The sequence below is a fragment of the Phyllopteryx taeniolatus genome, chromosome 4, assembly GCF_024500385.1.
Source record: "Phyllopteryx taeniolatus isolate TA_2022b chromosome 4, UOR_Ptae_1.2, whole genome shotgun sequence".
In the NCBI taxonomy this organism is placed as follows: Eukaryota; Metazoa; Chordata; class Actinopteri; order Syngnathiformes; family Syngnathidae; genus Phyllopteryx; species Phyllopteryx taeniolatus.
In genome coordinates this window covers 19,602,730-19,626,861 of record NC_084505.1, presented here as the reverse complement: position 1 = coordinate 19,626,861, position 24,132 = coordinate 19,602,730, and the positions used below count along the sequence as shown (strand labels likewise).

The window sequence follows — 24,132 nt, the reverse complement described above, 5'->3', positions numbered from 1 at the left end:
CAAATGTGTGTTTTAAACTGCTTTTACTATAGTCAACTTTGAGTAGTATAACAAGAAAAAACATTTCTGAAAAACATTACAAAAATAAAAAGTCACAAAAAGTGCATAAAGATGATGTGGCAACATTCTTGACTTTTGTCAGTGTTTGATAAAGTAACTGCATTATGATTAGCAGTTTGACAGAACAGTGCTACAGGTGTGTCCCGCTAAAAGACAGTGCACGTCTGTAGCGCCCCTGGTGGTGGTCATGATACATGACTTACTGGTGCAAGGGTGCTGTTGGAAGGATCCAAAAGGTGACCGATGGACTCAAGAGAAATGGTGCCATCTCCTGATGATACACACACAGGGTACGCACAAAGACGGCACTCATTAACACGCCGAGAGGAGAGAAAAAAAAAAAGTGCCTTACAAGGACACTGCGTAATTCACCACAGACACACACACACACAGACACACCCACTCACATACACATTGACTCCACCCCCCGCGCACACACACACTGAAAGCCACCCAACACATACACAAACCAACACACGCTCAAATTGGCAATGCCCCCCCCTCCCCCCACACACACAAGAAACTCATATTAGCACAACACACACACTGACACACAGCTAGACGGACACCAACTGAAACCCATTCACGCAGACAATGACGTCAACTCCCACCCCACACACACACACACCAACAGTCAAAACCTCGTACGCACAAAAAAAATTTCTTAACTAAAATTAACGCACACCTGTTGTTTGATGCAGCTCCTGATAAATCTTCTCCATGATGGCTTTGTTGCGGTTATCAAAGGACAAGTATTTCCAGAACCAGTTCAGAGACCACAGGTTCTTCTGCCATTTGGTTAAAAAAAATAAAAAAATGTAAAAAAAATGAAGAGCTCATTGTCTTCAGGGATAAAAACGTGCACTGGATTCATTGAAGACTCTTGTCTAAACTGATGCACTTTTCCTGTTTCGGAGTAGCTTGTATTCTTTACCTCAAAGGTGCAGAGAATGGGGATGATTGGCGTGAGATCAGGATGGAGGATGTTCTCTCTCAAAGCTTTGGTGACCAGCAGCAGCAGGGCCTGATCTGGGTACAGCTACAGGAAACACACACACACACAATTGTACGTGCACTCGTATCACAGATGATTCGTGTAGCATGTTGACATTGGTACCAGCATAAAGTGCTGTGGAATCAGTACGTCGGAGATGAGCCCATTGTCGAAGGAGAGCAGCACGGAATTCGTAACGTTGACAGCTTCCTGATGCCAAGACGAAAACTGCATCAGTTCATTGAAAACACACTAAGGAAGTACACGTGCGTAAAAATATGAAAATATTTACACATGAAAACCAACACGACACACTAAAAAAAAAAAAAAAAGAACAAAAACAGCCGTTGCACAAAAATATATAATACACAAAAAACAAACAAAACAGACATCCCCAAAGAAACAAACACCAAAAAAACATGCTTAAATAGGGCTGCAGGTGATTATTTTAATAATCGGTTAATTTGTCCACTATTTTTTGATTAATCGATGAATCGGAGTAAAAAACAAAATTGAAATGCACAAACAAACGGATAATGATTCAGTTACTGGTTTGGTCTGTAATATGGCAGAAAGTAGACAAAAATGTTGATCATTGTTTTCCACACTAACAGTTGTTTGCAAATGTCTTATTTTGCTGAAACAAAGATAATCAGTCTGCTTTATTACGAAAATAACTATAACTATTAATATTTACTGTTGAGAGGCTGAAATTCTGAGGATTTGGACAATTTTAAGTCGTCTCTAGACGATTGATGGATTATCAAAAATTGCTATTAATTTGACAATCGATTAGATGTCGATTCATTGATTGTTGCACCTCTACACTCAAACATTATACAACCCAAGATGACAACACACAAACAAACAAAAATACATAAAAGACAACAAAAAACAAACAAAAAAAGAAATCCACAAAAAAGAAACATACAAATTAAGAGAAACGCAAAAACCACACACACACACAACTCAAAGACTCCCACAAAAAATTACCATGCAAAAAGAAAAACAAATATACAAAAATAAATAAATAAATAACATACAGGTGCGCACGCACACACAACAAAAAAATACAAAACATATCCACAAAAACAGATTCTCACGCACACAAACCAGAAAAAGGTACACAAAAGAAGACCAAGAAAAACATACGTGCATGAAGTCCGGACTTGGTTCCGGGAAGCTGTTGAGTGAGTGTGTGACGTTGACCACGTTGAGCAGTGTGATCCAACACTGGGACTGAACAACACAAGCAACCACGCACAACCACACAAACTCAAAGACAAACAAAACTTCCCCATGTTTGGAGATGACTGGATGGGGGGGAAAAAAAGAAGAGGGAAAACTAGTTGGAACTTACATTTGCATAGAAAGCTGGGTAGTGTCTGTGGACCTTGAGTGCAAAGTGCACGAATTGTGAACGCATCAGCGGTACAGCACCTGGGGCGCACATACACACAATGTTAAGGAAGGAAGGACAGACAGACACACATAGACAGTGACATCCACATACACAGGGACACATTGAGGGACAGATACACACACGCACATGCAGAGACGGGCACCTTTAACGCGGCCCCAGGTGTCGCCGTGAGCACAGAGCTCCCCTGTGTGAGCGATTGTCATCTTGGGTGCCGCGGTGGTGCCGAGAAGGCGGAGGTAGAGCTGGAAGGTGTGCTGCGTGAGGCGCGCAGCTGGTCCTCTATCTGGGAAGAACGTCCTCAGCGCCTCGCCAGTTTGGCCCTCAAGGCACAGCAGGAATGGCAGGAAGTCCTTCAGCTGCAGGAATCTACAAGACAACAATTAACGATGACAAGATAATATGCCATCTTCTTCTGCTATCTAGTAGCAAATGCATTTCATTGTTCTGCCAGTCACTGCGTGTCGCTGGCATAGCTACTTTTTTTAAATTGATTGAAGTTTTTACTGCGGTACAAAAAACATCAATATTAGGGCTGTCACTATCAAATTGATTATTCAATCCATTAATCAATGGGATAAAACATTTTGCATTACTGTAGTTTATTGTAAAAACATTTTTTCACAATTACTGTTTATTAATCGATTATTGTTGTTTATTTAGCATTGTGAAACAATAAAACAGGAGGGCGTGAGGTTGGACTCTCCAACCTTTCTCAAACAGAGCTACGTCTTGAGTACGGATTCATGCGAACGACGGGCTAGTTTGATGTACGTACACTTCTGAGGCTGCTTCAGGTTATTTATACTAAGGCTCCAAATTGCGATTATTTTCATAATAGATTCAAGTGACTACCATTTTTCTCCCCATAAATTATGATTCAGTTAATGGTTTGATCCATAATGTCAGAAAAATAGGAGAAAAAGGTTGATCATTGTTTTCCAAAGTTTGATTAAACAAAAAGATAAGAGAAATAAGAGAATGTTTACTGTTGAGAGGCTGAAATCAGAGGATTTGGACAATTTTAAGGTAAACAATGACTCAACGTTTGATCGATTATCAAGATAGTTGATTCATTTTATAATCAATGAATTGTTGCACCTCTAGAAAATACAAATATCCCATACTAAAACACCTCTGGCAAATGCAACCTACAGCTGTATATTCATTCAACACACAAAAAATGTCTTGAACCTGAATGACACAAAATGGATGCCTGAAGGGTTAAAATAGTGTTGTTAACAGCACGCACTTGTCCCAGTTCTTTGCGGACGGCCACAGAACTTGTCTGCTAGACAGACTACATCTTGAAGGGTCTTTCGCTGCAAGGGAAAAGAGAGAAGCAGGAATGCAGAAGTCAGAGCCCAGACCTAAATCACCCAAAGACCTCGAGGGGGATGTGTGCTGTGAAATCCCACCTGCTGGGTTCTCCAGCTCCCGATAGATCTTGTGCACGATAGCCACGCGAGACTCGGCGCCAGGCAACATGTCCTTCCAAAACCAGTGGAGAGCCCACATGTTCTTCTGCCGTACAAACATAACATCACTGGCTCACACTTTCACGAAAAAGACCTGCTGTTCAACAGTAGAGTAGTACCTTATGAGTTTAACCTGTTCCGTAAGCGAGCTCGAGCTTGCTGGCAGGGTGGACAATGACAGGGCGGACGTTTCTGGCTCATGTTCGCATTTAATGAGCCTCTGGTGGACTTTCACTTACCAACTTGATTCATTTAGAAAGATGTGTACTGTTTAACAAATATACTTCTGAAAGGGTATTATATCAATTGATATTTCACTATGACGGCGTGGACAACAAGCTAAGCTTGACAACATCCAACTACACACATAAGAAGATGGAAATTATGAAACTTAAGTGTAGATATTTACTCTGCAACTAGCCAGCGTTTCAGCCTCCGATGAAGAAAGCCAATGCTGGTAGTAAAGTCACTGAAAACATAATGAAAGGGGGGACAGCAATTTCAGGAAAATTCCGCTAACCTTGTCGGTTTCTTCGCAGTAATTAAAGTCACAAGTCACTTTTGTGAAAAATAGTTGCGAGAGGGCTCAGAAAAGTTACTAAATATAGCGACGAAATGGCTAATTGGTAACATTAAGTGCTTTTGTAAACTAGCTTGTCTCCATTTACAGCCATGTTGTTAGTGTCAGCAGTGCACATCAACGGGGACAATACACACTGAACTACGGAAGCTGCTAAAAAGAACTATGTCACTGACAAATAAGAATGAATAATACCGATGATGACCCCAGCTGTAGGTCTGTCCCTATAGAATATTTTTAGAATCAATTATTGGTCAGCTAATCGAATAATAATAATCGCCCGGGGCCCCCACTATTATTTTTGTAACTATTAACATGAATTGTATTCTCATTTATGAGGGATGGACTTCGATCCTTAAACTGCATATGTTGGTACTGAGTGTATGGTATAAATTTGGTGTACAGAATTTGAGACAGCAAAATGCTAAATGGCTAGCAATCGCGATTAGCATAAGCGTGCTAGCGATTACCATGTTAGGTTTAAAAAACAAAAAAAAGCCAACTACAATTCAGCTCACTCATAAATCTGATTCTATGTACATTAAAAATCTAACAGTGTCGTAAAAAACACAGACACTCCTCTGTTGTTTTTGGCAAAGTTTATCACTGGCCCAAGACTGCGTCTGTCTGCAATAAATGTCCGTGTGAAACATTGGTTCCGGCTTTTTTTTGGCGGGTCCCGGCAGAGCTTACAGGCAGAAATTTTGCGTCGACCTATCGTTGAAGTTATTTGATTTTTCTTACCTCCAGCCCTACCCAGCTGTCTATAAATCAAGCAAAATGGCCACGTTCGTGTTCACATAGCAAAAATTCCAAGCGTACCAAAATGTGTCACAGCAAACCATATTACATTTTCTGTATGGACTAGCGTCAGATAAGCAAATAAAGCAGCGCTAATAACCAAATTGAATCAAAATTGCCATCCGTTAGCATGCAGGTGCGAACATGCTAAACCAAAGACCAAAGTATCCGTTATTCAATGGTCCAAATCTGTTTACATACCAGTTACATAACAGGATTATCTCAATAACATCTTGCTTCGTACTGTTAGCTGCCGATGTTAATGTTGTACCCAAAAGTCACATTTGTAGCTACCTCAAATGTGCAGAGAAGCGGGATGATTGGATTCAGAGACGGATGGAGAATGATGTGACTCAAGGCTCCGGTGACCAGCAGCAACGCAGCTTGATCTGGGTACGCCTGCTATCACACACACACAAATTTGATATGCTACTCACACACAAAGGTCACTAGGGTGCATGCGTGTGTGTGTGTGGATGTCTTCACGTATGTCTGTCTGTGTGCCAGCTTGTCTGTCTATACGTGTCTGTCTGTGTGCAACTGTGCGTGTATCTACCGCCGTGTCAGTGGTCTGTGTGTCTATATGTATCTGTGTTTATGAGACGTGTAAGAACGTACCGACACAAAGTGATGCGGGACCTGCAGGTTATCACCGTACTCCTCCTTCAGAATAGAACGGACCGTGTGTGCAGCTTCCTGATTGAAGAAGAGGAAGGAAAGCAAGGGAATCCGATGAAAATAAAATGATGAGTTCATGGAAAAATTATTTGAAATAGTCATACTTTTAAGAAGGCCAGACTGGGTTCAGGGATACCGGCAGTCCCCTGGCGACTCACGTGGACGATCTTGAGCAAGTGGGTCCAAAACTCAGACTGGATAAAGAACGTGGTAAAAATGTCTTTTTTTTTTTTTTATATTGTGCCAAGGCGGCTTTCACAATATGTAGAAGTCTGACATGCTCCCTCCCACACCAAGCCTGAGTCTACACCGCGTGGAGCTTCAGTGAAGTCAACTCTCAGTCAATTGTTTGAGTGAAACAATAAAATACGTCTGCCAACATTGAGGCAGCTAACAAGGTAAACGGTTGGCTGCAGTTTGTTTTTTTATTTTTTTTTTATTTAGTTTATTTTAGTATTCAAACCAACGTAAGAGCCGATGACTTTAAAAAAAAAAAAAAAAAAAAAAAAAAAAAAAGCTTAACATTGAGCTAAAACTTCACATCGCAATGAATTGGGAGAAAATTCACAAATGTCTCACAGTATCACAAACACCAACCTTGTGCCTCATTGGTGGGCAGGGAAAGGAAACGTTTTAAAGCATTTGGTTCCATTCATTACAAACAGCAACAAAAAAATAATTATTCAAAAATAAATAAATACATTTTAAATCAACGGTGTCGTGTGAAGTTACTTTTCATGCCAAAATGCTGAGTTCTGGTACGTACCCTTCAAAATAAAAGGCTACAAGCTTAAAACAGGAAGTCAAGTTAAAACTTGCACATATAAACCATTTGCTGTGATAAAACAGTTCTAAATTACGGAAGCGTATTGCATTCACTTGGATTTCCTGTTTTTCTGAGTAATTCTTTTGAGGGCTTTGATTTTTTGAATAATTTTTTTCATTTTTTCTGACAATTTGTTTTTCTGAAATGTTTTTTCTGTTTTTCGGAATAATTTTTTTGCACCTGTTTTTCTGACTATTTTTTTCTGAGTTATCGGGACACAACGAACTCACGTGAGAACCTGCGAACTGCAAGTGACTCTTTGCGGACTCCGTAGTGAGCAACATGACCGGCTTATTTAGTTTGATCAAGTTTTATTTTGATATGAGTTTAAGACACTGGGAGATACTCCTGTCTTTGAGTCACATAGATAGTATTGTTATTAGTTTGTCGACATTACGCAGGCACCTGCGGACTTTGCGTTTGTTCCGGAGGAAAGCCCATTCAGATCTGCTTGATACAGCAATGTTTGTCCAGAATCAGTTGGACAGATATGGTATGCTCCATGGATACCAGATGATGCATTTAAAATGCATTCAGGCTGGCTACGTGGTGACACAAGAGACGATCAGGAGACTGATGAAAATACTGGACCCGCATGGTGTGCAACTGAGGCGCCGGAATCGGCTTCACTGGCGTATGTACCACAATCCCGGGCCAGCAGTAATCCGCCATTATTGAGTCCGCAGTTTCTCGCGTGAGTTCGATGTGTCCCGATAACTCGGAAAAAAATAGTCAGAAAAACAGGTGGGGAAAAAAAATAGTCAGAAAAACAGGTGAATTTTTTTTTTGCCAGAAAAGCAAGTGGAAAAAAAATTGTCAGAAAAACAGAAAAAAAAATATTCAAAAAACAAAGCCCTCAAAAAAATTACTCAGAAGTTTTTTTTTTTTTTTTTTTTTTTTTTTTTTTTAATCCAAGTGAATGCAATACGCTTCCGTACTAAACTATGCTATATTTAACTTTTACCTGAAACATTAATTAATGGAATCGGGACCGGAAACGATGCCCAACCCTAGTCTTTGCTGAAGTTCACACGATGCTTAGCGGCACACTTACATTCATGCGGATGGCCGGACAGCACTTGTGGACCTTGCGAGCAAAGCGGACCAATTCTAAACGCGTCAGAGGCACCGCACCTGAAACAGAGAGAAGGGCTCAACCTTTCTGGCGAAGACAATGAAATGGAGGTCACGTGGGACATTTCCCGACCTTGGATCGCACACCATTTGTCGGCAGCGAAGCAGAGCTCCCCCACGGGACCGACGGACAGCTCGGGCGCCGTCGCTGTGTCCAGCACACGCAGGTACAACTGGAAGTCCCGCAGCGTGAGGCGCGAGACGATCCCGCTGCCTGACTGAAAGAAGGTGGTGAGCGCAGGGTTGAAGTTGCCCTCCATGCACATGAAGAAAGGGATGAGGTCCTTCAGCCGCAGGAAGCTGGAAGAGAGGCACACAAAGACAGAAGGGGGTGATGTCAACACAGCACCACCAAGTGGCATTTGGCAGTGACAGTGTCACGGCGCACTCACCAACTGAGCCGTTTTGTCCGGACGACACGTATGTAGCGGCTCAACTCTCGAAACCTACAAGACATTCAAGTAAACAAGTTAACGTGTGAGCTTGCTGTCAATATACTGCAAGCAAGTTTATGATTGGTTAAGGGGGGGTCCGCCCAATTTTTGGGACCGGGGACCCCTTCCTTACAAGGGAGCAACTTTTCCAAGGACTACCTAATAATCCAAATGCCAAGTTAACATACAGTATCTACCGTGTGTACTCCTAGACACCATAGGAATGAAAGTTTTTTTCACATTTTTTAAATGCGAAATGGACAATTATTGCTATCCAAAATTATTTTTGGATAGCAATTGCTGAGATTTGTGTAGCAGTTTTTTGACACGCTGTTTTGGGAAGTAATTTAAATAAAAGTTCTATTAAGTACTAAATCACTCACAGTCTAGTTGTATGCTTTTCGACACTAAATTTATATATGGAGGCATATCAAATGGATGAATCAACTGGTGTACTGTTTGCTGATCATTTGTTTTCTCTGGTTATTAGTATTTTTTTAATTATGCTTACAATGTCTAACATATTTACTAAAATGAAGACTACACACTGCAAATACAAAATTACTGGAAATAAGCCCAACGAATATTAGCATTCAAGGTTTCACTAAAATGTCTTGGATTTCTTTATAAATTATAATAATTAGGATTATTTCTTTTTAAAATAAATAAAGGGCTGCAGCTATCGAATATTTCAGTCTATATTTAGGATCTCGTGCTATTTGAAATCACCAGATTATCATCATTTTAAATGCTCTCTATCTTCAGAGCCTGATGGCGTCATACATCCCTCTTGCTATACACATAATATAGTAGCACTATACAGCACACCACCCACTGACTTTACTTACCCGAACCTTCTCGCCGTCAGAGCCATGGCTCAACGCCCGTCCAATAGGAGTAGTTTTGAAGATTTCGGATAATGTTGCAAAATGTACTGCCTTCTTGTGTGCCTCTGCGCGGTTCTGCTTTTCAACATTTACTTTCTTTAGCCCACTGCATGCAACACGTTCCACAAACTTTGGCAAGATTTTATTTGATTTGCGTGCTGGCAACAAGGGAACAACGCATTTCATCTACGGCGCCGTCTTTGACCATAAAACAAAGCCATGTGTGCCTTTTCGCCCAGTTTTCAACCGCCCGTGGCTTGGAACGTCACATTTTGTCATCTGACTTTTGACCAATCAGCGATCGCCTTTCTGTATACTGCTGCCTGCCACGCAGCTTTCCATTTCTGTTATTAATCCATGCTCTTTTCATCAAATTACGAGAAATAAACGGTTCAATCTTTATTTTGCGAGCTGCTGACTGCTCAGAAAAAGGTTTTATTTACTGTAAACTTTCAAAATATGCATCATGCATCCGTGTCCGTCCTTTGCTGAGGTGACAAAAGCACTTCTATCGTCCTCACGATATATATATTGGCCAGCTCTATGCAGTGCGCATATACATGTAGCGATGCCTCAGGTAACTTCTTCCACCTCCTAGGCTAAACTCCACTCCAATACAGAGCTTGTCTCTTAGTGGAGAGTCGTCACTTCGACATACAATGGAACCTCTGCTCACGATCGATCAGTCTTGGCACAGACGCATAACCACTTAAATTTGTGAACCAAGGTTCCACTGTACCTCTTTGCACCAATTGCACTACTTGCCTATTTAGCCAGGTTCTTTGCTACCATTTTGTGTCATCTTAGAGTGTTTCAGAAGGAGCACAAAAACCACAAATGGGTGAGTTTTCAGCAAATAACGGATGATAAGTAGAAGTGAACTCCTAACACAATGTAATTCAATGTTATCTAGTGTGCGTCTACCGACTCAAGCTACGCAACAACGCAATGTTGTTCCATTGTGCACCTCTTCTGGTCCAGCAGTCGCTCCACTCTAAGCAGAAAAACATCAATGTCCTCAAACAGAGTGTCCTTCTTCCCTTTGTTGGTGCGCACGCCGACCACGTTCTGTCCTTTTAACACAGACACCAGCAGGATGTCGTCCCACGGGCGCACATCCATGCTGCGACACACACACACACACACACACACATACGTTACAGTTGTTTTAGGGACAGAATAAGAACAAAACACCACAGAAACAAAAACAAAGCAAAAACAACCAACCTGCCTTACACACAAAATAGACAATCACACAAAAATGTCCACAAGTGCACAAAAAAACAACTACACTAAACAAACAAAAATATAACAAAAAAACACTTAAAACACACACACTAAACAAAAACAAACCTACAAAACGGCAACACACACACACACACAAACCAAATGCACACCTCAAACAAATGCACAAAAATACGCACACGTTAAACAAAACACCTTAAAAACAGACATCTCAAACACAAAATAGACTTGCACACCTCAAACAAAAAAGCAAAAAATAAAACAGAAAAATATGCACACACCTCAAACTAATAAAAACACACTTTAGACAAACAAAAAATACAAATACACAAAACAAAAAATATGCATACCCCAAACAAACACAATCACCTCAAGTGCAAACACAAAACATACCTCCAAACAAAAACTCAATTTAAACAAAAACCTCAAACAATCACAAAATAGCAGAGATACACCTTAAACCACAAAAAGACAGGGATACCTTAAACACACACACACAAAACATCTTTTAGACACACAACAAACACAGATCCGCCCTATAAAACGAAGTACACAAACTGCGTGTGAAAGGCATGCAAGTGGACACACACCTGGTCCTAATGTGCTTGAGCTGAGGAGGAAAACTTAAAGTCCTGTAAAAATCCTGCAGTTTTTGTCTGAACTCTGGCGTGAAATCGTCCATGACCATCTGCCGCTGCAGCGACGACGCCAACCTGACATACAAAAGCACACGCATGAGCGCACACACGTACACTTAAATGTGTCATACAAGCATACACCACCTGTCCATTAACATCCATTTGGCCGCTGCAGCGGTCGAGGAGGGCAACACTGGGAGATAAATCCTGCGGACGGCAAGAAAAAAAACATAACAGAGACATACATCTTGACACACACACACACACACACACACCGACATTCAGACCCACAGATACACACAAGCAAACATAGCTACACAGTGACAGATACACAAATTGACCCCCACAAACACACTCTCCTTCACATACCAACACACACGAGACAGACAGATATACACAACACAAATACATCCTCTCTGACACACACAAACTCGATCTCTCTCAAACGCTCACTCTCTCACACTCATTCACACACACACAAACTCACACGGACACACTCTCCCACACGCACACTCAGACACTGACACACGCTTGCACACACACAAACACACCACCTCTCTCACCCATCTCCTCTCTTTCGTTAAGACTCTCTCACACATAGACAAAACACACACTCACACACACACACACACACTCAGGCACTGACACACCCTTGCACTTGCGCGCACGCACACGCTTTATTAGGTCCACCTGCATCACCCAGGTAACTCTAAAAATGTGCATGTGTGCTTAATAAAGCGTCACGTGTACATTGGCCTACAAACCCTTCAACTTGCAAAAGTTGAAGCAACTCCTGAGCGACCGCCAGCCTCATGACGGCTGCCGCTCGGCCATCTTGTTGGTCCACTTTGTTCAAGAAAGCCAACACGCATCCGTAGACGGGCGAGTAGCTGCGGGAGAGAACATAAAATAGGCGTCAGGTTCAAAAGGCATAAAACGGTGGCATGACTCACTCGTAAGTGACGCCGTCGTTCACATGCTTGTCGACCAGTAAGGACACCGTCCGAGCTCTGAGGTCTGCTTTGAAGCTCTGCAGCATGGACTCTGTGAGAGAGTCTTATTGTTATTTTCAGATGACGTGAAGAAGAAGAAGAAAGTGAAGCTTGTCGGTACCCGCTTGTCGGAGGTGCCCGTCGACCTCTGACAGCGTCAACTTGAAGACCGCCAGTTGGCCAAGGAGCTCGCTGTTTCTCATCCTGTTCCAGAAGTCGCTCTTCTTGTGGCTGTTGCAGTGGCACACGCCGCTCATGTGCCACTTTTGACACTAACATCATCACACAAAATTCCGTGCATTAGCTTCACTGGTTTTTTTTTTTTTTTGTAACTTCAGTTGTGAAGTCATACTCACCACACCACTTTAAAATAATTAAATTAGCATAGCGCATTGGTCGGACTAATACTTATATCGCAGATTTGATGTGACCAGTTTTTCTGCGTTTTTACAGGACAAAGGGAAGTCCCATTTTAGAGTTCCGCGCCACATTGTGCCACAAAATGGGCTTCATTAAGACAAAAATAGTGCTTTGCCGCCATATTGTGGCATCTATAGACAATTATCGCATAAACCTTTCAGGTGGGTGTCAATTACTCGTGGATTTTCACTATTCGCCACAGGGCTCTGTCCCTAGCCCACGCAAATAGCAGTCGAGCACTGTCTGGTGCCTCACCACCAGCTTGCCCATGACCCTGAACGAGTGTTCAAATAAAATGGCTGAAACTGAGTTATGATCAAGTGGGAAACAATCGCGCTGTCTTGGAGTCCTCCCACCTCCATTGCGATGATGTGTGTGTGCATCTTGAAATAGCCGGACAGAATTGTTTTTGTCATTCCAATTGAAGATCTCTGGTCAACTGTTTACACGCGTCATGATCTATTCCGATCTGGCGTTTACATGGATCATTACATTTAATCAGAACAGCCATTTAACAGACGCATGACATGCGCAGATCGATGTAAGCATCACATTTTCAAGTATGAGGTCAATCGTCTATTTAGCAAAGTAGTTGCGAATGCTTTTACACTTTTATTAAAAGGAACAGGTTTATGAAAACAAGATACAAACATCGTGGCAGATTAGCTCTGGTAGGAAGTCGGCGGCGCCATCTTTTCAAGTGCGTAAATAACGACGTCACTGCAGATTTACATCAAGACATTCTTATTCACTGTTTACATGATGAAAATGTACTACTTATCGCTTTGGCAAAGGGAATATTCCACCACTGTGAATCCGAATGAAATTCCATTCAGAATCGGCCTCTTTATTCCGATTGAGGTGTTTATGTAGAGAGTTTTCATTTGGTTTGGGCTTCTAAACAGATTAGAATAACAATACAAGGCTCCATGTGAACCCAGCTCTTGTCACATACCTTGGCTGCCAGTTTGTCACAGATGTAACAGAAGCACTGCTCACATTGGAGCTGGTTCCCAGGCACAGGATCCCCGCAGTCGTCCGTAGCTCTGAAGGGCAGAAGATGAAGGCTTAAGCGGCTTGGGGGGGGGGATATATTATATATAACATGTTCCATGCTAAGTTTAAATAAATAAATGCATACATTCATAAATATTAACACTCAGTAAATCACAATGTCGCATTAGTGGTGAGTTATTTTTTAGAAAAGACTCACGGGCTACTCATGTGGTCCTTGGAGGCTACCTGGTGCTTACAGGCACCATGTTGGTGATCCCTGCTCTTACATAGTGCTAAAAGAAATATATAAAATACAAGCAAACGTGGGTGTTTACTAGTAAACGTTAACTATTTTAAGCTTTGAACTTTTTTCTACTAAACAAATTTATAGAAGAAAAAAAAACAACAAACTACAAAACAAGAAAATAAATTGCGTACAAACAAAAGAAAAAAAATCTGCATCCAGATAACTTGTCTCTAGTTAATACTGGCATTGAGATACACCAAGTGCCTCAAGCTATGAGGAGCTGATCCGGTTTAAACCTGAACCATTTTATTTTACTTTAGGAGCATGCCGTTGCATTGAGTGGCAGATGGTGTTTACAAAAATCTAACCCGAATGCCGTGGCAACTGTGGGCCCTGCAAGTACTTGCGGTGAGCCCACAAGTGGCTAATGACACGACCGTCCAACTCTGTCAGCTCACTGTGTGATGCGCACGCCAGCTCACCACAACAATGACAATTTATCGAGTCCGGAAAAACTATGGTGTCCATTTTATGTACAAGTATTAAACGATATAGGCCTTGTAATTGGCCAATGCATATTCCCGTGATTCCAGAAGTTCAGAAGACTTTTATAACGCTAAAAGGTAGCCCAACATTATTATTGATAATGCAATTCAACACAGTACACACTGCTTCCCTATCCCAGCTGCAATGCACCTCTCTGCCTGTAGCACTATCTCACTCTCACGTCTGTTGTGAAACTGAAACTAAATAGACTTGGGTTGAAAGTAATGGTGCGGAAACTAGAGGCCTCACTTAAAAGGATGTTTGGGGCAGTCGAAGCGCGCATGGGGCAGCACCTCGGCCGGACGGGAGAAAGTGACCACCAGGTCTTCGTCCATCTTACTGGGAGACAGCGTACAGTCTAAAAGGACACAAAACGTTGTGTTTGGTGCACACACAGAGTACAGACAAGCAAATCGAAGATGGCTTACCCCTCCACGGCATGTCCTCCGTCTCCATGATAAGTGATGATTCGTAGGAGGATACCTGCGGGTTACAGCCTTCTTCTTCATCATCGCTGATGATGATGATACTGCCATTGTCCACGGCTGCGCACATCACGAACGCCTGGGAAAACAACGGCAGACATTTCAAATGAGTTAAAACATTTCTGTAAATCTCCATCGAAAGGGGAAACTGCCAACTTATGATACCAAAGAGCCTAGAAAGTACAATATTAGCTGTCCTACTCTGCGCCCGCTCCGACTAATTTGGGGCGAGTCACGCAAATGAAGCAAAGAAGCCAGAACAGAAATGCATACCTTGCTTCCATTTCTAACATTCTATTTCTTTGTGACGGCGACCAAAACAAAACACGGAGTAGATTGGACATGACGCACTTGGGTTGTCGTTGACTCCCATTACCCTAAAATGGGACCGGCTTGTTGAACAGAAATCAAATCGGTCCGTTTAGACGAGTGAGGTTACGACCTTGGACAAGCTAAAACGCCTTTCCAAACAAGCCCTTTTGAAGAGCCGCGTAAGATTGTCACCACAAACAGAACATTTTATGTAACATTACAGAGCAATAATAGTACTTAAAAGTTGAATAAATGTAAAGCAAATGAGTGCATGCATTCTTACTGATCACTGCCAAACCTTCGTAAGAATGATTTCTTCGCGCCGCTGGCAAACGCACTTCCGGCTGTCTTCTTCGTGGATTTAATACGTGTGAGCGTAAAGGGAAGTTTATTCACAGCATCATCTGTCGGAATTTGAGTTGTAGACTTACTTTATTACCAATATTGTCCGATATGACGATCCAATTTCCCACCAACAAACTTTATTTCTATAATACAAAAGCATATAATAAAGGGTACGGACGGAAATTCCCTCCTAGCGCGCTCTGTGCACTCCGAAACGTTCGGAAACTTAAGCGCGTGGTTGGTATTTGCCGTTCGGTTATTCAGAGCGTCACACTCTGAGATGTTTACGTTATATTGACTCATTCAATATGGCGGACGCACTGACGTGTCCCTGCTAATGGCCAACAGGCTCGTTCGTGCCCTCAGGGACACTCTTGGGCCTTTTCAGCTCATTTGTGGGTGTGCTCAAGTACCTCAAAATTGAATTCCAGCACCCCTAAAATTGCGAGATAGTTTTTTTCAACTGTATGTCCTTTTTAACCAAGCTAATAAAGTGCATAACCATGCAGTAATTGGTTGAAAGGAAATATTTTAACAAAAACACGGCACCCCCCCTTGCATCATAAAGTATTTGTGCCACGCAATCCATCCCACCTATTCCCAACTGGACCCTGAGCACGCTATCTGTACAGAGCAATACACTGCCTTCCAGTGATATACGGTCGTGGTTTCCATACCTGGCTTAAACCAGGATACGCGACGCATTTCTTAACTTCTTATGCGCAAAACCAACAGATTTCTCATTACCATTCATAATTTTGCTGCATCTAATCATACAGAACCGTTTATGTAGTTAGGTGGGACTTAGCTGACATTTCTAGGAAATGTTTCAGGTGATCAGCGACAGCACCACTGTCCTGTTTGAATGAGAGAAGCTAGCTGTTGTGTCCTGCGCATGTGTATTAAAGCCAAGGTGCGACTGACAAGCTGAATGGATGTTAATTAACAATATAACTCCTATTGGGACAGAGAGAGAGAGAGATTTTCACATATTAGTATTGAAAATATTCACAAACGTTAATTTCTGTCAGTGTGTTTTAAATGTTTCCATGTCAAAAGTCCTGAAAATAAGTTGAAGGTAAATTTTGGGGTATTTTTTATTACTCACTCTTGAGGGGTGGTTTACTCTAGAAAAAAAAATGCATACTGTTATTGTGTATGTAGACGCTGCTGTATCAAAATGATACGTCTTCCCCTTTAATTAGTATAGGGTTACAATATGTTTGTTTTATACATCCAATCAATTCCTCTTTAGTTTCTAACCTTTATCAAATGTGATGCTTTAGTTACAGACTTTCCCAAAATGTGTTCTGCTTCTCTTTCATAGGAATTTGATTAAAATTTGCAAAACTGTGAAATTTATCTTGTCGAGCCAGGAGCTCATCACCCGTAAACTTCAAATCCTAGAATCACCTCAGGGGACAGTGTACGATCATACACAAAAAGAAAATAAAACACAATAAGCATTATATATTCATGATTCACCATTCACGTTTTTGTTTTTTTTAATTAACCTATCCACCATTATTTGCTGAAAAATCTACCCAATCACAGCTTTCATGTGTATTTTTGTACTTTTCTGCAACGCTAAAATGGCACAAGATGGAGCCAAATCAACAGATGATAGCAAAGTAGTAATTGGCATGAAGAAATGGTGTTGAAGTGACACATCTCAACTGTTTAAGATCGTTCTATGTCTTGGCGAAGCTAAACTTAGCCCGGGTCATAAGTGGAAGTTCCGGTGGGTCTTCACCACGTATGTTTTGGCTCTGTTGAAATGATATCATCCATCCATCCGTTTTCTGAGCCGCTTCTCCTCACGAGGGTCGCGGGCGTGCTGGAGCCCATCCCAGCTGTCATCGGGCAAGAGGGGGGGTACGCCCCGAACTGGTTGCCAGCCAATCGCAGGGCACACATAAACAAACAACCATTTGCACTCACATGCCCACGAACGACCCGAGTGAGGATAAGCAGTACGGAAAATGAATGAATGAATTACTAACAATAAAGAGGCCACGACTAAGGCGTCATGGTTGCTTCCGTGCTGCTGATCTTGATCTTCGCCGCTGCTCTTTGCTTCTTCCGGCCCTCGATCCTCTCAGCTTGAGTTTTGACAAACGTCGCACTCGAGTCCGACTGTCCGTCCTGGTCGTCCTGGGCCGGCATGGCTTGTAGCCACTGCTGGTAGTAACCACGGAAGCCGTCAATCTGGAGTAGGTAGTTGTTGCGGGACTTGTACTGGGAAGAAGGAAATGAAATGAGCAGCACATTACTTGTTATTGTTCGTATTCAAATAGTTGTGACTGTCTTGAGTGCCTGCCCACCCATCAAGTGTGAAATAAATACAGTATCTGCCTATTTGTATAAATGTGTCTGTGAGAGTCATTCTGTAAAAACTGTTTTCTTCTTCTGATATTTTGCCTTTTTTCTTGGAAAAATGAGATTTCATTCTCTTCATAATCAGCTTTTTTTAATTATTTGAAGGTACCGTATTTTTCGGACTATAAAGCGCACTATCAATGAACGGGTCTATTTTCAAACATAAGGCACACTGGATTATAAGGCACATTAAGCAAAACAAAACAATCAGATAAATAACTTATACACACACACACCATAATATTCATGTTGAAGCACAGTAAATATCACTCCGCGAGGCTCCTCACTACGGTAGCCGTAACGCTCCGATAATCCGGCTTCTTGGCTTGCCAAAGTCACACTAAAACATTTTGGCAGATTTTTGACCGCATAAAATCGGTTCGAGGTCAGTCAGCACAAGCAGAATTCATACATATGGCGGACCAGATCATAAGGCACACTGTCAACTTTTGAGAAAATGTAAGCATTGTAAGTGCACTTTATAGTCCGAAAAATAAGTGATGTAATGTTAATTCTAGCTAACCAGTCAATGGGGTTATCTAAAACGATCACGTGTGTCTTCTATCTAAATATATAATGTGTGTAATTATTTTTGTTGCGTGTTTAGTTGCGCAGTAAACTACACCTGAGGTGTCATTAAACATCTTAAAGCACGCTCAGGGAGGGCAGAAACTGTGTTTGTGTGTGTCACGCATGCACACACAAACACAAAGTCTGCGTCTCTTTCTGTCACTTATATTATACGGGTACTAAAAATAGCCCGAAAAGTGACATTGTGTAATCTAAAACGAAGCTATTACTGTTCCATTTGCCAAGATCTTTGTACCGTTGGATTATTTTGTCACTTTGTGACATTTAAAATCTCACAAAATGAATTAAACCGATCTTTTTCACCTGATCTCGATCAGCTGAAAATCACATGATCGACCCTGATTTTAGATCACGTGATTGGATCCCTAATTAAGACACATGGAAATGGTTGTAAATTTTGTGTGGGGGGGGGGGGGGGGAAAAGAATAATGTGTCTCTTAAAGGCGACAGCAACAAAATGGTCGCCGTGGTTACCTGGTCATAATTGGGAGGATACTGCGCTGCAAACTCCAGCTGTTTGATGACTACCTGGTTCGGCCACACTCTCCTATCACGCATGCTTTTCAGCAGCGTTTTCAGGTAAGGGTAATCCAGACGGCGAGCCGCTCGGCCAATTAGGGCAGAGAACACGTGCGCGTTGGGCTGTAATCCCGCCTCCTGACAACAAACATGGAGCCATTGGTCAGACTACATGGAAATGATTACATCATACATACGCTACATACATCATCATCATCATCATCATCATCACCTCCATGTCTTGGAGGAGTTGAAGTCCATCCTTCTGTCCCTGGCACCCCAGTGCCAGACTCCCAAACGTCTGCACATCCACGCTCACGTTGCGCTTTTGCATAACACTCAACACGGCCTGCAGACACGCAAACACAAAATTCTAAGATACTAACGTCACTTTTGCTTTTCACTTCACGAGTTCAGCTCTGTAGGGAAGGGACAAACTATACATGGGCAAAAGTAAAGTAAAAGGGTTCTATTTTTTTTTTCTCCATTGGGCATTGGTGTTGAGCCTTATGAACTCTGCCTAGCAACAAGTGACAAGTCAACATGTCACAAAGTCTAGTGGTTGATGCCCCGCAATTTTCCTTAGTGTTTTGACTCAATTTTGTCAGTTGACATGTCAAGCATTACATTCCCCACCAATTATTGGTGCATTTTGTCATTTGCACGTCATTGGTTAGTCTACATGTCAATCGTTACAAATCCATAAAACGGAAGCTGGGCTTTCCCAAACTGTTCCCATAAAGTTGGAAGCATCTAACCCAAGAACAATACCTTAGCTCCATCCAGGTCTCCACTTCTGGCAGCCCTGCGAATGGCCGAGTTGAAAAAGGTGGTGTCCAGCTTGACGCGGTGCCGCTTGGCCACCTTCAACAGCGTCTCCAGAGACTGAAGACCGGGCGCCATGGTGTCCGCCAGCAGCGTCAGAGTCCGCAGGTCTGGCTCCAGCCCGCCCGCCGCCATCTTCTCCAGGAAACCGTGGGCTCCGCCCAGCAGAGCCAGTCTATCGGACGCCCCTTCCACAGCCCCGAAGGAGATCACGCCGCCGCCGCCCTTTCCCTCCAGGAGGTCCAGCAGGTTAGGGGTGAAGCCAACAGGCAGGAGTGCAGTTTCTGCCGGTCTGAGCGGCACCAAGGGGTTTTGCGTCTCACCACCACCACCTCGGCTGTCAGGTTGGACAAGCAGCTGCCGCTCCAGAAGGTCAACATCGACTCCTTTGCTTGACTTGACGTGTGTCTCGTTTGACTGGAGTAGGATGCTGGAGGCCAATGCAGGATCGCCAATTCCACAATCCCTTACGGTCCTCAATAGCAGGTTGTAATTCTTGGAGTCCGGAACCAGGCCAGACTTGAGCATCTGCCGCCACACCTGTAAAAACAACAACAACAATAAAAACAAAACACACATTTGTCGTGTATTTTGCATTGAATTCATCTGAGAGATCCTCAGCGATTACTGGTTCTGGTTAGCAATAGTGTAGTCAAAGTGAAAAGACCTGCAAAGCCAGCCTAAAGCCAAGCTCTTTGTCCTTCAGAGATCCCATCAGCAAGTAGTGAAATGTCTCCTGAGTAACGGCGTGACCAACATCCAGCATTTCCTAGAAACATACACACGCACAAAAGTGATCAGAAACTTCAAACAAGATACAATGATATAGACCACACAGATACATCCAGGATTAAGCAGAGACACACACAAAACCCACGCACATGCACAAGACATACAGACAAACAGAAGGCACATACATGCAAGGCAAGACATGCACACACACACGATACACCATGTAGGAGTCATATTTTGTATGTTCTATTTTTTAATTAATCCCTTTAATTCCTTGCACACACACATACATGCAAGACACAAATGGCGCACACACACACACACACCCACCCTGAGCGTGTGTATGCAGGCGTGTAGGTTGTTGTTGAGTGAGTGCGTCTTGAGGACGGCGTGGTAAGTGGCCACGCTGAGGGTGAGGTTCTTGCGTCTCAGTTCCTGTTCCAGCTTGAGCGCCTGCTCCAGAGCCACACGCCTGTGCGGAGACTCGGCGCAGGCGTTGAACAGAGACGTGTAGGTTGCGTCCGACGCCTCCAGACCTCGCTTTTTCAGCTGCAACACAAAAAATGCATTTGAATTACATTTCAATATATTGCCAGAAGTTTTAAAAAAATATCATAACTAGATAACTGGATGCTGGAGTAATATAAGCCATTATTTGACATTTATTTGTGTTTGCATAGATGGGACACCTGGCTATTTCCTGACAATTCTATATTATGCTCTTATATCGTTTTATAAAATAAATAATATGTTTATGTATTATAATAACATGGAAAGAAAGGTGGAAAGTACTTTGAGGAATGACTTAGGTGATGGTTTTAAGTGACGACGGGTATTGTCTGTTTTCTATGAAATGTTCCTTTCATCCATGTATAATCTACATTTAAGGGCATGGAAACCTGACTTTTTGGAAAACTAGTGCCTAAAATGGAGAAAATGTATCCCTAAAAATATGCGGCACATGTATTTTGAGGTAGCGCACGGGACGTGCGATGCGTCCTCACATCGTTGTAGAGCTTGAAGGCCTTCTGAAGCTGGCCGGCTCGCCCGCAGCCTCCGATGAGCACGCTGTAGTTGTACTCTTGCGGCTGCAGCTTCTCACCGTGCAGCATGTCTCTCTCAAACATCTCCAATGCCTCCTGCAGCTGAAATTCAACACATATAATCTTTGCTTTATTATCCACACAACCCAAAAAATATGATGTATTTTATTGTGGTTGGTGTTTGCAGAGCACGCCACCATGCTTGGCGCTGTTTCAAATATTACACTTTGCTTATTTAGCTACAAAAGAGGGTCGAATTATCAGAAACGACACTTAGTATAATATGAAAACATTCATACAAGAGCATTATTACCTTTGTAAAGGCCAAAGTCTTGCATCGGATGTCATGAGACCATCAGAGTACCTAATAAAGTTTCCAGTGAATGAAATTTATTCCGCCAAAATAAAACGCTAAATTTGTAGTAAACAGTGGCATGGGCTATTCAATTACGAAAGAAAAAAAGTGTATATTATACTTTCAGAGGTAGCCCCCAAGTGAAAACCCACCATTTTGTGATGTTTGATACGTTAATTTGACCTTAGACGACGAGTCTAAATTGGGAAATGCCTAACTGATTTTCAATGTTCATGTGACAATGACAATAAAGCTCTATTCCATTCCATTCCATTCCATTCTTCTGGGACGAGTACATTCTGTGTGGTCTAGTACCTTCTCTTAAGACTCGAACCTTCTTTCATAACTAGAACTAGTGCCTTCTCTCTGGACTGTTAACGATACATGACAATGTCTAAATAGCACCAACCTTCCCAGCTTTAATCAGTTTCTTGCACTGTAAGAAGTACCAGTAGGTGGTATTTCTCCTCCCGGGCCTACGTGAAGATTGCTCCGACTTCTTGTCGTCGTCTTCTGGGTAGCTCAGGTCCAACATCTCCGGGCTAACTTTCCTAAAAGACCTGCGGGTAGACATGTCGGTGGACAGAGCGCCGAAGTTCTCCTCCGAGGACGAGGCTATCTCCGCGTCCTGCTGCCATGTGGAGGCAGACCGGGAGAACCGTCTGACGGGTGTGAGGAAGAGCTTCGCCGGAGGTGGTGGTGGTGGAGCTTCATACCGGGTAGCAGCTCGCTTGTTGACCACTGGTAGACGGGACAACTTGGCAACCATGACTGACATTGTTGCCCAATTTCGGCAGCACAAAGTGGGTACGGACAGCAGCATGGTTAAACATAACACGTTACAAAGCAGCTATATATTATATACTTGACAATTTATCAACTTTTTCTTGTTTGTCAACACGAGCTCAGTGTGTCGTGTCGTGCGCGTCGCCATGTTTGGTGGTGACGCAACCATGCGGTAGTCATGGGTAGTCGATAGTAGAGAAAATTGAAAATCTCGTCATTATTAAAAAATACCATTTACAAAAATAAATTATCATATGTCACACCATGTAAAATGGTATGTGCTACAGCAAAAGAAAGTGTTTATTAATTACTGAATGGAATCGTGAAAAATGTGCACGTTATATTAAAGCTTCTCAAGTTAATCGACAACATCAGTAATGCATTGGTATGCCTGCTAATAGGCGTACGCCCTTCAAAATTAACATTTTTTTAAACTCATTTCTATTTTTAATGAAATTCAGTCTTTTTGTATTAAACCTTGTATTAATAACATTTAAAAACAAAACACCATTGAAGATTTTAAAGTAACATCTGAAAGTAATTTTAAAATAATTCAAATTGAAATGCAAACCAGAAAATTATATTCTTCTTTTCCTTTCGGCTCGTCCCTTTAGGGGTCACCACAGCGTGTCATCCTTTTCCATGTAAGCCTATCTCCTGCATCCTCCTCTCAAACACCAACTGCCCTCATGTCTTCCCTCACGACATCCATCAACCTTCTCTTTGGTCTTCCTCTAGCTCCATCCTCGTCATCCTTCTACCACTGTAGTAGCTGTCTCTCCTCTGGACGTCTCCAAACCATCGAAGTCTGCTCTCTCTAACTTTGTCTCCAAAACATCGAACCTCGGCCGTCCCTCTGATGAGCTCATTTCTAATTTGATCCAACCTGGTCACTCCGAGAGCGAACCTCAACATCTTCATTTCCGCCACCTCCAGCTCTGCTTCCTGTTATCTCTTCAGTGCCACTGTCTCGAATCCGTACATCAAGGCTGCCCTCACCACTGTCTTATAAACTTTGCCCTTCATCCTAGCAGAGACTCTTCTGTCACATAACACACCTGACACCTTCCTCCACCCATTCCAACCTGGTTGGACCCGTTTCTTCACTTCCTTACCACACTCACCATTGCTCTGGACGGTTGACCCCAAGTATTTAAAGTCCTCCACCCTTGCCACCTCTTCTCCCTCTAGCCTCACTCTTGCCCCACCACCCCTCTCATTCATGCACATATATTCTGTCTTTCTTCGACTAATCTTCATTCCTCTCCTTTCCAGTGCATGCCTCCATCTTTCTAACTGTTCCCCCACCTGCTCCTGGTTTCACTGCAGATCACAACGTCATCTGCAAACATCATGGTCCACGGGGATTCCAGTCTAACCTCAT

General features: G+C 42.5%; 2 protein-coding genes across 2 annotated transcripts; both read right to left on the bottom strand.

Annotated features, from left to right (window-relative positions):
• Positions 1 to 6: 6 nt before the first annotated feature.
• On the bottom strand, positions 7 to 15,652 carry zgc:112980 (uncharacterized protein LOC503706 homolog). The gene is made up of 26 exons (XM_061770339.1): positions 15,613 to 15,652; positions 15,472 to 15,524; positions 14,805 to 14,940; positions 14,626 to 14,734; positions 13,543 to 13,633; positions 12,289 to 12,439; positions 12,129 to 12,219; positions 11,940 to 12,065; positions 11,320 to 11,382; positions 11,128 to 11,250; positions 10,260 to 10,415; positions 8,364 to 8,417; positions 8,045 to 8,271; positions 7,892 to 7,971; positions 6,116 to 6,205; positions 5,952 to 6,029; positions 5,628 to 5,735; positions 3,893 to 3,998; positions 3,727 to 3,796; positions 2,620 to 2,843; positions 2,415 to 2,494; positions 2,207 to 2,293; positions 1,178 to 1,264; positions 995 to 1,099; positions 746 to 848; positions 7 to 331 (listed from the first exon to the last, which is right to left on the bottom strand). Exons 3-26 carry the CDS (start codon positions 14,929 to 14,931, stop codon positions 246 to 248), a joined length of 2,622 nt encoding a protein of 873 aa, XP_061626323.1. The 5' UTR covers positions 14,932 to 14,940; positions 15,472 to 15,524; positions 15,613 to 15,652; the 3' UTR covers positions 7 to 245.
• Positions 15,653 to 17,005: 1,353 nt separating this feature from the next.
• Positions 17,006 to 22,923, bottom strand: ptcd1 (pentatricopeptide repeat domain 1). Its single transcript, XM_061770340.1, has 8 exons — positions 22,372 to 22,923; positions 21,569 to 21,709; positions 20,895 to 21,113; positions 20,500 to 20,601; positions 19,779 to 20,372; positions 19,240 to 19,356; positions 18,963 to 19,145; positions 17,006 to 17,756 (listed from the first exon to the last, which is right to left on the bottom strand). Exons 1-8 carry the CDS (start codon positions 22,783 to 22,785, stop codon positions 17,538 to 17,540), a joined length of 1,989 nt encoding a protein of 662 aa, XP_061626324.1. The 5' UTR covers positions 22,786 to 22,923; the 3' UTR covers positions 17,006 to 17,537.
• Positions 22,924 to 24,132: the final 1,209 nt, after the last annotated feature.